At 45.1% G+C, this 13,041-nt stretch overlaps 1 protein-coding gene across 4 annotated transcripts in view; it reads right to left on the reverse strand.

Annotated features, from left to right (window-relative positions):
* Positions 1-13,041, reverse strand: part of TMEM164 (transmembrane protein 164) — a 223,952-nt gene that overhangs the window by 39,554 nt on the left and 171,357 nt on the right. For all 4 annotated transcript variants that reach the window (XM_081043677.1, XM_081043680.1, XM_081043678.1 and 1 more), the window contains one exon: positions 5,273-5,351. In XM_081043677.1, the coding sequence (XP_080899803.1) occupies positions 5,273-5,351 (79 nt within the window). The remainder of the gene's footprint in view (positions 1-5,272; positions 5,352-13,041) is intronic.

Raw genomic sequence — 13,041 nt, forward strand, 5'->3', positions numbered from 1 at the left:
TATTAGGAGGTAGGGCCTTTTGGGAGGTGCTTAAGTTATGAGGGTGGAGTCCTCACGAATGGAATTAGTGCCTTATAAAAAAGGCTCCAGAGGCATCCCTCTCCCCTTCCATGTGAGGACACAGTGAGAAGGGGACGCCTATGAACCAGGAAGAGGGCCCTCCCCAGAAGGTAACTATGCTGGCATCTTAATCTGGACTTCCTAACCTCCAGAACTGTGAGCAATAGATTTCTGTATTCATGTCACCCAGTCTGTGACATTTTATTATAGCAACCCAAACACACGAAGATACAAGTGTTAGATGAATTAATGAAATAGATATGGCAGTAGGGATGATTTCCAGGTTCTACCTGGGAATACCATCTGTCCAAAACCACAGGAAGAGAAGGAAGGTTGATGGGAAAGATAATGAGAGCATCATGGACAGGCTGATTGTGTGGTGTGCTTGGGACGTTCAGGTGGAGATGTTGAGTAAACAATATGAAACTGAGTCTCCTAAGTCTCGGTTGCAGAGAGGGATGCTGTGGCCATCACTGGACAGATTGCTGCTTAAACTATGTAAGCTCATGAGGCCGTGCCTGGAGTAGCATGCAAGAGGTGAGCCCAGAACAGAACTCTGGGGAAATGAACATCTCAGAGGACATGAAAAAGAACTCCTAAAGGAGACATAGGAGGGCATGGTCGGTGAGGTAAGCAAGCTAAGAGAGGGGGAGATTTTGGAAGCTCTAAGAGCAGAGCATTCCAAAAAGGAATGCTCTGCAATGTTCAACAGAGCAGAGAGTTCCAGCAGGATAAAGCCTGAGAGATGGTTGTTGCATTTGGTCATACACACATCATGGGCAATCTTTACAAGTGCTGTTTCTATGAAGAGGTGGGCAGGGGGTAGGTGTCAGATGGCAATGTTCTGAGGAATGAAAGGTGATTGAGAAGACAGGCTCATCAAATGTAAACAAGTGTCCTGTTCATGAGTCGATTTCAGGTGGTAAACAGATAAAACATTTTGTTTTTAATAGTTCTGTATTTAAAGTGTATTAAAATAGATACCCAGTGCAGTGAATGCAGGATGTTCTGGATAACATAAAGTTCCTCTTCTAAAGGAACATATTTTAGGGGGAAAAAATCAATAGATTTAAGGATATATATTATATACATAATAATACAAGTGGTTAAATGGATAAGGTAAAAATTGTCATGCCCAAAGAACTGAAATTTAGAGACTATTGTTTGGACTATTTTTAAAAGATGCTTAGCTGTGAAGGAAAGATGAAAGCCAGAGTTCTGTGGGGCTAAAGAAAGTTTTTTTCAGAATTGGAAGGCTTCAGCATCCTTATTGGCTAAAAAGCCAGTAGTAAAGAAAGGGTTGAAATTCTAGGTAAACAAGTGACTAATTGATGGAATGAGGTTCCAGAGGTGGTGGCAGTGATGGGCAGTAACCACACTGAGGTGTGACTGGCCTCATTCAGGAGGAATACCACTTCCTCCAGAATGGGAGGGAGGAAAGTAAGGATGGGTATGGATAAGGAAGCTTGTAGAGTAGAGAGAAGTATTTGAGGGAATTCCCACCCACAAATCCCTATTTTCTCAGTTATTTGTTGGAGGAACACCTATTGAGAGTGGAGAGGACAGGAAGTTTCAGGAGGGTGGTAGAGGTTTAGCACATGATTTCTGAGGGCAATGCAGGGAAGAGCTGATCAGAAACAGAAAATAATGAGCGATAATGTTTAGAGAGCAATTATAACAGAGACCAATAAATTTTAGTGGCCTAAACCTGAATGACTTAAGAGATTTTCTCCAATAAGCCAAGACTGGGCCCTGGGATTAGACACTAATCCCAGTGAAGGGACAAGGGAGTGAGACACTTTCAGGAACTAGTGAAAGAAAAATTCCAGTAATTGGTCAGAGTAATATAAGCTAATTTGGGAAAGAAGGGAGCTGAAAGGAGTGGAGGTTTGGGTCAAAGAAAGGGACATAGAGGTTTATGATCTCAGATAGAGGAGTTTTAGGGGAAGAGGTAAAGGATAGGGATAAGGGAAGGTGCAGTGGCTAAAGAGAAGGGGATACAGAAGTCACTGAATTAAGAAACCCAAACATTGAGAAGCTGGATGTGGAATGAGCATTCCTCCCTGGAAGTCTCTCAGGATGCTGGCTGGAGTTGTACTGGGAAATTTGAGAGCCAAAGACATCTAGGAATGTGGGGCAAGTGACCAAGAGGTTAAGTAGTGGCGGCTGTCAGAAAAAGAGGTCACGAGAATGGTAAAAGGAGAAGCATTTTCACATAAGGTAGAGAAGAAATAATGGTCGGGAAGAGACTGTGTGAAGAGGTTGAAACAATGTGTGGCCTCACAGTGCTACATAAAGTGTAGCACAGTCACACGGGGCCAAGCAGAAAGATCAACCTCCACTAGAGGGAACTTCAGGCAAGAGATAGGACTTTGTGCTCTGTGAAGAGCTGGTAGTGGGGCTAGGGGGGCTATAAAAATATAGTTCCAGATGTCCAAAGGCAAAGAGTTGGGAGGAAAAGAAACAGAAATAAAGAGCAAGGCTGGAGGAAGAAAAGAGCAGTGTGGGCAGAGATGGTGGTGCCAAGGGACTGCAGGACCAAGGGAGGAATGGGGTTCCCGGTAAGCACCACTCAGCTACCTCAAAACCACAGAGAAGCAGGAGTGTGCCTTGTAGGAAAATAGAGTTTCTGGGCACAGGAGATATCTATATGAGAGCTATCTTGCCTTGGGTAAAAACCCTGAGTCAGTTATTCTTGGAAAATTACAAGAGACTGCTAGGGAAGAGAAGCCCCAAATCCTCAGCTTTTTTTGTTTACAGGGAATAATCTTCCCACTGTCCATTCCAGATCCATTAACCCTCTGTAAGGCCTAAGGCCAAGGCTCAGTCCGGAAGTGAAAGCAGCCTGAGAAAATGCAGATTATTCTCTGAATGCTCATAATTTTCCCCAAGTGGACAGCAGAGAGCAGCAACGAGCTACAAAGGGCGCTGATACCACACAGGAGCCCAGAAATGAAGACGGGAAGATGAACTAGGCTTTGGAAATCACATTATGATCCCACAGTGCCATCTGTTTCACTTACCATGCTGTATTGCAATTGACTATCTTCCCTCATAGATGGGGACTCCCTGACTGGTTCATCTCTGATTCCCTAGTGCAAATGCTGCGCACATTGTAAGTGTTCAACAAATACTTGTTGAGTGAATGGCTGAATAGGGACAGATGGAGGTGAGACTCGCAGCATGATGTCATTAGGAGACAGACAACTGTATTATAGGACAAGATGGTATACGGGAAAGAGCGCTAGTTTGGGAGGGAATCTAAACCAGGCTTTGGATCCAGGCTGTGGGTGAGGTATCTAATATTTCTGAGCCTGGATTTTCTCCTCTGTAGAAGGAAGACTTTTCATCAGGTGAGTTGTGATGAGAAAATACACAAAACATGCCTAGCACAGTATCTCATACACAGGAAACAGTCAATAAAAAGTAAGTAAGCATTGATATTTAATGTGGTTGTTATTATTGTTGTTACTATTACTACAGCCTCTTTTCAGGGTCAGGCACCAGAGGAGAGGAGAGAGAATCACTAAGAGTAGGAAGTAAATTGGAATTAAGACTTGGAATCACTACTTCCTCAGCTCAGTCCCCCAAACAGTGCAGCAATAGAGCCAGTAGAAGGCCACAATGGAACCCACTACTTCTAGAAGGTACAGCTCCCCAGATTGTGGTTGGTTTGTTTGTTGGGGAGGGGGGAGCAGGGCATAGCTACCTAGTATTTTCCATGGCAGACTACTCTAGCTCAGCTACCTGACAGATTGTTACTGGCACATCAGAGCACTAATAGGTTTAACGAATAGCCACGCGCATTTGGCCAGAACTCGCACTGAACACCACAGAAACCAGCAACTATGAGTGCTGAGGGTCTGAGCCCTGGCACAGCTACCTGCCTGGTTCCCTTCAGAATGAGTCTATCTCTGAGGCTTAAACATTATTAGGAATCTATTTGCTGTGCCACAGAGGACAGACAAGAGAAATGGCACAGGTCTCCTGGCTACTGGAGCTTCAGACTTCCCTTAAAGCTCAGAGGAGAAAATAGTGTGTTTATGTTCTCTTTGACAGTATGAGACCCCAAGTGGCTGGCTGCACAGGGTAAAAACAGTCTCAAAGAATATTTGGACAAGTCCTAAAAGTCCTAATTGCTAGAAGTCAGGGACAGGGGACAAATCCCTCCGTTGGTAGTAGATGCCATAGTGCCCATCCTCCAACATGTCCCTGGGGTATCACATACCAGAAGTTCTTAAAGTCTGCCAGAATTCCTGAGTTAGAAGAAACACATTTTCAAACCATCTTCCAGTGGGCTCAAGGGTCCATGTCACCTCATGTCATTTTTAATGTGATAGACATGAAACCCTTGCTGCTTGGGGAAAGTTAAGGAGGGTTGGTCTCCCAGAAAAGTCTCAGCAACCAAGATAGAGAGGCTGGTGGCTAAGACTAGAAAAGGATGTCTTTAAAGTATAGAACTCTCAGGAAAGTCAGAAAACTAAGCAGGAGCTGCTCTCACACTTAGTCTAGAAGGGATAGGAACTGCCCTTCCCTTTTGTCTACTACACAGCAGAGGGAGGGGATGGATCATGTAAGGGGCATTGTGAGGTCATAAATCAACTTCCTTTCTAGGCTGTTTCTACCAGGTTCCTGGTCTCTTCCTCATGACCATAGGAAGGTTTTCAGTGGTTTATTTTACATGGAGATTGCTGTTCTTTCACCTGCCTCTTCCCTCAATCCCACAATCCCATAGTCCCTGGATTTCTTGTCCCGTTCAGTATCTTCTCTGGTTCTCAGAAGATGAATATAAGGAAGAGCACAAGGTCTTTCTCCTGAGAGGGCTGAGTGCTTCCTTCTCTCCTTCTGCCCTGTACTGCATACTAAAGCAAATGGAAGGCACAAACACAAGTGAGTGACAGAGTGTGTGTAGGAGGTCCCATGAAAACCCAAACTACCACAGACGGAGAGCCCAAAGCCTAGGCCTTGGGACAGGCAGTCAGAGGCACCAAGCTCACCCACGAAGGCTGGTTCTGAAAAGCCCCTAGACTCTTTGCAGGCCCTGTCCACGCCCATTTCTCACTGCCTGGTGTCTGGCGTAAAGCAGGCAGCAGAAACCCAGCCAGGCAGCAGCTCAAGATCCTGATATGCACCCAAGAGGTCATGACTTCCCTAAACAGAAGAGAGCAGCTAGGTGTGGGTGTGGCACAGGGGTGTAGTTCACTGGCCTTACCTCCTTTCCAAAGCAGGTAGAAGGGCACCACGTAGAGCATAACATGTTGAATGTAGTAAATCTCCAATTCAAAGGGGAGCTGTAAGGATAGGAGGGAAAGGTGTTTTAGACCAGGAAGCACTCATGTCAACAGATTCTGAACTTGAATGCCCTTGCTCTTCACAACCCACATCTTAGCAACCCCAGGCATTTCACTAGTTCACCTCCCTTCACAATCAGACAAAAAAAATGAAATGAATATACTTATGACCTAGGCCAGCATCTTCCAAAGTGTATTTTTCAGAGATGATACTTCAGAAATGTTCCACTAAGAAATTGGTTAAAAATGTAAGAAATGTTGAATAGAATATATTCTCTTCAAGATTCACTATGTATATTAGTGGTACATGAAGGGCCTGGGTGGGCTCTAGAACTACAAAACCTGCTTCACATTGTTTATCCAGTGTTTCCCAAACTTTAATGCACTAGTGTCCTTTTAAAAATAATACTCAATATTCTGCAGAATATACTTGAAGAAACACAACCTTTGTCACTTCATGTTCCTGGGGAGTAGGTGGTGAACTATCTAAAAGCTCATTTATCATTTGTCATGAAGAACATATGTGGTAGGATTTATTATCCCCATTTTCCAGATGGAAAAAAAATGATTGGGCGGCTGGATGGCTAAGTTGGTTACAGCATGAGCTCTGAACAACAGGATTGCTGGTTCGATTCCTACACGAGCCAGTGAGCTGCATCCTCCACAACTAGATTGAAGACAACGAGCTGCCTCTGAGCTTCCGGAGAGGTGGCCAGATGGCTCAGTTGGTTAGAGCGCGAGGTCTCAGCAATAAGGTTGCCGGTTCAGTTCCTGCAAGGGATGGTGGGCTGCGCCCCCTCTCCCTGCAACTAAGATTGAAAACGGTGACTGGACTTGGAGCTGAGCTGCGCCCTCCACAACTAGATTGAAGTAAAGTGACTTGGAGCTGATGGGCCCTGGAGAAACACACTGTTCCCCAATATTCCCCAATAAAATAATAATAAAAAAGATTGCTAATCTGATATGGTCTAGATCCAAGAATAAAGAGTTTCCTCATTGGATATTTGGGGTCAGTCCAGAGTTAGCCCTACTTTTGGGTAAAGACCAAACAACTGGGCCAATATATTTTGGCATGGCTTGCCAAAAAAAAAAAACAAAAGTCCCCACCCTCCCTCCATTCAACACACCCACTCATTGACTCCCGCTTCCCATCTCTTTCTGTCAAAATGGAAGCTCTGGATTACCAAAGCAGAGTGAGGTTTGAAACTGGCATAGGGACCGTGCTGTAAAGCTTGGCAATGGGCAGAGAATGGAAATGGCTGGGTGGCCAACCCAATCCCAAGAAAGTAGTTGAGCAGCTGGCAAGAGCCTGGCCTCTAGGCTTACACAGCCCTCAACACACACACGAAGCCCAGAAACGAGGACACCCAGGGGAAGGGTCAGCTCCCTCCCTGTTCCCTATGGAACATGCACAGAAGCAAGTCTATGCTAATAAGAAGGGGCAGTTATGGGCTCCCAGGACAAGGAGCTCTTGTGCCAAGAGCTGAAACCAAAGATGGCAGAGTTCTTGGAATGAGAGCTGAGGTAACTGTGGACCCTGGACAGACACTGGCTCTGGCTCTTAAAAATAAAAACCCATGCAGAAAGGAAATTTCCCACGGATACAGATGATGCTTGACTATGATTTTATGCCCACAGAGAGGAATGCAAAATCTCAGAAAAAGACATGAGATTCCAAGCATCTCTGCAGACCACGCTGGAAAAGCTCAAAAAGGTCGTGGGGTTTACCAATGGGCATCACCAGCAAGAGGTACTATGGAGGCCTGAGAGGCCCATACTGGACCCTCACAGTAATGTGGTCTGGGATCACTCTACTATCGTAAATTTGCGTGTTGCTTCATGCTTTTTCTAATGTTTTCAGATCCATGATTGACTCAATCCTTTAAAAAAATCCCATGAGGTAGGCAGGTAAAGTGTAGTTATCCACGTTTGACAGATGAAGAAACAAATGAGGCGTAAAAGGGTTAACTGACTTGACTGTGATTACACGGAAAAAAGGCAAGGAGGAAAAGGACCAAGGAAGGTTCAGTGCTCTGGCTACAATCCAAATCTTCAGGTAGCTAAGGGAACCCCAGACTGCCCTCCCACAGAAGGGAGCAGAGAACCAGGCCAAGGACCTGCAGCCCCTGGTACCAGCCAGGTCCTCAAGAAGTACCTCTGCTAACTTCTCAGACTGTTTACTTCCCTGGACTCACATTGCCCACTTGCTTCTCCCTCCCTGACAGCCCTCCTAGAAGGCAAACTCCCCACTGGCATGTCCATGGAGGCAGTTTAACATCACAGCTGCAAGCAAGGACTTTGGAGTCTGTCAAATCTGTTTCTAGATTTGATTCTGCCACTTAATAACCCTGTGACGTCCGGAAAGTCACTTAATTTCTCCACACCAGTAAAATGAAAATAACTGTGCTGTTATAAGATTGTTATAAGATTTCTAATGTTTATAACATAAACATTTATGTAGTACTTATAAAGTGCCAGGAACTATTATAAGCATTTTCTTAACTATGCTTTCACCCAATCCTTGTAACAACTATATAGCAGGTCCTCGAAAAACATTGTGTCTTTTAACATCATTTTGTCATAACATTGATATGATGCCATAGGAACTTAATTCTTGTTTATATCATTAGCCTATGGCAAAATTGGTTTCCTTATACATCATTTTGCTTAAAGTCACAGAATCTGTCCAGGGGAAGGGTTTACGTTAAGTGAGCATTTACTGTACTGTTCTAATTATCTCCATTTAGAGATGAGAAAATGAGGCACAGAAAGGTTAAATAACTAACTTCTCTGAGGGCACACGACTCATTTGGTGAACAAAGTTAGGATTCAAACCCAGGCAGTCTGGTTCTAGAGTTTGTAGATTGAGCAGGTACACTCTGCTATCCTCGGCCACTCCCTCCACTCGCCACCCCCCATAAAAAATTCTGACACCAGGGAGATACGCAGTGAAGAAGAGCTGTTACCATTAACGGAAGTAGTAATGGTGGTTAGTCAGCAGCAGCAAAATTAGTGCTTGTTTTCACTCTCCCTTCACATGGGGACTGTGCCTAGCCCCTCCCTATTGACACGACCCTCCCCTTCACAGCCTGCTCTCCCCCAATGTGGCCCTGGGCCCCACATCACACAGTGGCCCAGCCTGACCTGCAATACAGGTATCCCAGCTCCTGAGGCTCCTGTCACCAGCCCACTGAGGCTGTGTAGACACCTCAGGCACAGATCTCAGTTGAGGCAGTCAGAAGACTGCTCCCATCAGTCACGTCCTTCCTCTGAGGGCTGCCTCACCCCCTATTCCAAGAGTCCCTTACCTTGGAAGGCCACAAAGAATGTCAAACTTGAATGTGGGTACCATTGGCAGCCAGAGCCAGGGAGGAGAAAGGCTATAGGCAAAAGAGGAAGTGTAGGAAAATAGGGAGAGGAAAGAAAGGAGATGAAAGAGGAGGGCAACATGAGAAACAATACACAAGTGGCAGGAAGAAGGGAGCTGAATGGGAGCAAGAACCTCCCACTGGTCATTTAATAAAACATATTTATTAAGTACTTATGTACCATGCACTGTATTAAATACTTTCACCTGTGTTATCTCATTTCATTATTACAAGATTCCTGTGAAGCAGGAACTATGATCACCCCCATTTGACAGATAAGAAAACCGAGGCACAGAGATGTTAAATAGCATCCAAAGAAGCAACTGCAGGGCTCGGATGGAGGTAAAGGGCATTTGGCAAAAGAGAAGACAAAAGGCAGTTTTCTTTACTGAGCACTGAATCTGTGCCAAATCCCAGAAACTTTCTCATAGACCCTCCCCACTTTCTTTCCCCCATTTTGAAAACATTATCTGTAAATTGTCATACTTCCCTCAGAAGAAGTTCCACTTGGATAATTCGTCTCTACCCTACAGAACTCACATCTGAAGCTCCACTCTAATGTACATATACCAGTTCCTTTTGAACTGGAGGATTCCCAAGGTTTGAGACAGAAAGTCCGATATCGAAGCAATTGAAAGTCAAAAGCAATGAAAATGTTTTAAGCTGCACAGGTCATTAACTTTCTTCTCACATCCAAGTCAACTTCTTCTTTACAGCAGAGTGGTAACGTTCTCCAGGACTCTGGAGTCACACTGCCTGAAACAATGGATGCACGGACTCTGGCCATGGCAATATCCTGACCTCCTTCCTCCAGCCCACAGCCCCAATAGCCACACCAGCACACTGCCACGCCACGGGCCACCAATGCCATTGTGCCCTACATCCCTGGTTACTTCAATCACTGTAAGAAGCCTAAGCCTCCCTGGACACTGCACAACACCTGAAACCTAATCCACGCATGGCTCTCTACATCCCCTAATCTGACCCCATCTTCTACTGCTCCCCAATTCCTGAAAACCTTCCACTCTATCCACTGGAACCTAATGATATCATTAACAAAATCACCTATATCCTCACACTCTTCTTTGAGTGCCCCCTTCACCTTTTTGCTTCATAGAAAACCTGGTTCCTCCACACCCCACACACAGCTATTCCTACACCCCTAGCAACCGGTGGGTGATTTTCCACCCATATTGCCTTTTCCCACTGGGCCAGTAAAGGTCCTGTCTGTTCCTCACTGCTACTTCTAAATTGCTGTCTCTTCCAGACCATTTCTCTGACTGCTTCCTAACCACTCCGCCCCATGTGAATCTCATGTCATTGTACTCTACGACCCACTACTCTTCCTGTTACAGTCATCTATGAAAGCTCCCCATGGATATTCCCCTTCAGTCCTTGAAATACTTTACCTCTGGCCTCCCTGTCACTTTTTCCTGACATGTCTTTGCCAAAATTCCTGCATTTCCAATATTTAGCAATACTCTGGTCTCTCAATGCCTTGGCCTGCATTTCCCTCAAGATCTTACCTCAGTCCTTTATTCCCATGGTCGTACCTGTCATTATTAACACCTGGGACTCCTACATAAACTCTGTCAGACACCCCACTCTCCAACCACCACCTCCTATCTATCCAACTCACAACCCCTCATATCCCAACTCTAACAATCTTTCAAATTTACTGGATCCTACATTCTATTGATCCTACCACCTTTTTACTGCCCCTCACCAATCTCATGTCCTCACTTCAATACTTATCCACCACTCCCTTCCGTACACCCTCAACTCACCCGAAACTCTTCTCTCCCTTTTTCCTATTTGCCTCAAAAAAATCACATTTTTACTTAAATCCAACTCACTACATTCATATCCATATGCCATGCAAGTAATCATGGTGGGAGAAAAATATAAAGCTATGCCATCAACACTTTAAATTCATGGCTGCAAATTTTGAGTGGGCCCTTAATTCAATCCATTATCCGACTGCATTCCCAAGTCCATTCACTCTCCTTTCTCTTAGACAACTATTTCATAACTTCTCCCACTTTCCTTAAACTTATCCCATCTTTCCAACCCTGAGCTGGTGATACAGCTTCCTACTATTGCACTGGGGGGAAAAGGAACAATTGGAAGAGAACATGCACAAGCTCCCACCACCATATCACTCTCCTCCCTGAACCTACCCCCCATAGCTAGCTGCCTTTCCTTCTGTTGCTATGTAGAAACCACCCATGCTGCTAGCTAAGGCTAGCCCCCCCATTCGTGCACTATATTCTATACTTTCTGGCCAACTCAACATCACACCTGCAATTGTCCCTTTCTTCCCACGTGATCATTCCCATCAGAAAACAAACAAGTTGAAAAAAAGAAAACAAACAAGTTATGATATCTAAAGAGATAAACATTCTTGATCCCAATTCCCATTCTAGCTATCACCCCCATATTTCTGCTTCCCTTTGTAACCAAACTCCTTAAAACATTTCTCTCTCATTGCCATCATTGCGTCTTTTCTGAATTATCCTTCTATCTACTCCAATCAAATTTTCACACCCAACATTCCCCCTAAATTGCTTTTATTGAGGTTACCAACGACTTCCATGTTCCTAATTCCAATGTGAAACGAGGATAGAAGCTAGTCCCTAGGGTATGTTTGTATGAATCTTAAATACCTTCCCCCTTTATCCTCATGCCAGGGTGTCAGGGAGATTTGGGGCACAATGACCCCCTTGTGCAATTAACTATAATGCTGGTACAGATCAATTGTGGGCTTCATCTTACTTGACCTATCCGCAGCATTTGATGCAGTTGATCACTGACTCGTCCTTAAAACACTTTCTACACCAGACGTGTATGGCATCACTGTCTGTTCTTCTCCTATCTCAATGACTCTCCTTCTCAACCTCCTTTGCTGGACTTCCTCTATCTCCCTCACATTTAAATATTGGAGGGGCCCAGAACAAATTCCATGTCTCTTTTTTCTATCTTCTTTCACTCACTATATAATCTTATCTAGGTTCCTGGTTCTAAATACCACCTATATACAGATAACTCCCTAGTGAATATCTCTAGCCTAGAGTCAGGCGTCTAAAATTGAAATTCTTGGGTCACCAAATTGGCAGCGTGAGGTGAGCCTCTGTAAAGCTCCCCTGGAATTTACAACTACTCGATCAACAATAACTCCACAAAGGACTCCCTGCACAGCAGACAGGCAAGATGAACAGGCCTACTACTGAATTCACCTAAAGGTAGGAGAATCGCGCCAGCGGGGGAGGAGGAAAGAGAGAAGCGTGGAGACAGAGCCGCACGGGTGCAGGACACAGACCTAGCTCAGTGCTCCAAGCTCACTACATCCTGGAACTACCGCAGCTGTGGGAAAGGGAAGAACTCGGACTGCAGGGCTCCACTTATGGCCCACAGGGCTGAGGGGGCAGCATATAACACGGCTGAACACAACGCTCACAGCAGAGACCTCGGAGCAAAGACTGAGGGAAGAAGGCTGAAAACGGTGGTTTAAGCGCTCACTGCCGAGCAGAGAACGGAAGCCTTAGGCACTGAGACTAGCTGCCCCCTCCCTAAGTCCCAGAGTTCGCCCCACCCCCACCTGCCAGGTGCTAAAAGCAGAACAGTAACAGTGTCAGATCAAGAGAACAGAATATATGCTGTTCTGAAAACTGTGGACTGCAGACAAAGATTCGCAGCCCAACTAATTCCGGCAAAGAGGAGGGAGCTGTGGAAGCGGGACGGGCTGTGGTGGTGGTTGCCACCATTGCTCTGGGCCACCTCTCACAATTCACCCCGTCCCTGGCCCCTATCAGGGACCTATCAGGGCGGATCCCTGCAGGAGTACACAGAACTGCTGAAACATATGGGCTCTGAATCTTGTGCAGAAAGAGCTTTGGAACTTCAAAAGCTCTCCACATCCCTACTGGGACATGGCGCCCTATGACCCAAAGGAACTGTTAATAGAGGAGAAGCCTGTCTCCCAAGGAATCCCCCCATTGTGTGAGAAGCTGGAATAGTGCAGAGAAAACATAGCACTACTGTGTGAGAGAGGAAAAAAAAGGCTGCAGTCAAAGAGAAAATAAAACATTCTATCAACAAATACTGGAAAACAAAAGAAAGACCTCTTCCAATAAACCTGTTGCAGAAGCCACTCCTGTAGATGTCTAGGAAGAGAAATAATAAATGAGTAATTGCCATGAATAACCAAGGCAACATAACAGCTCAGAAAGAAAGTAAAATGTCTCCAGAAAAGGAACTTAAAGATATGGAAATAAGTGACTTAAATGACGCAGAATTCAAGATTGCAGTTCTGAAAAAACTCA

This window comes from Rhinolophus hipposideros, assembly GCF_964194185.1.
Source record: "Rhinolophus hipposideros genome assembly, chromosome: X".
Lineage (NCBI taxonomy): Eukaryota > Metazoa > Chordata > Mammalia > Chiroptera > Rhinolophidae > Rhinolophus > Rhinolophus hipposideros.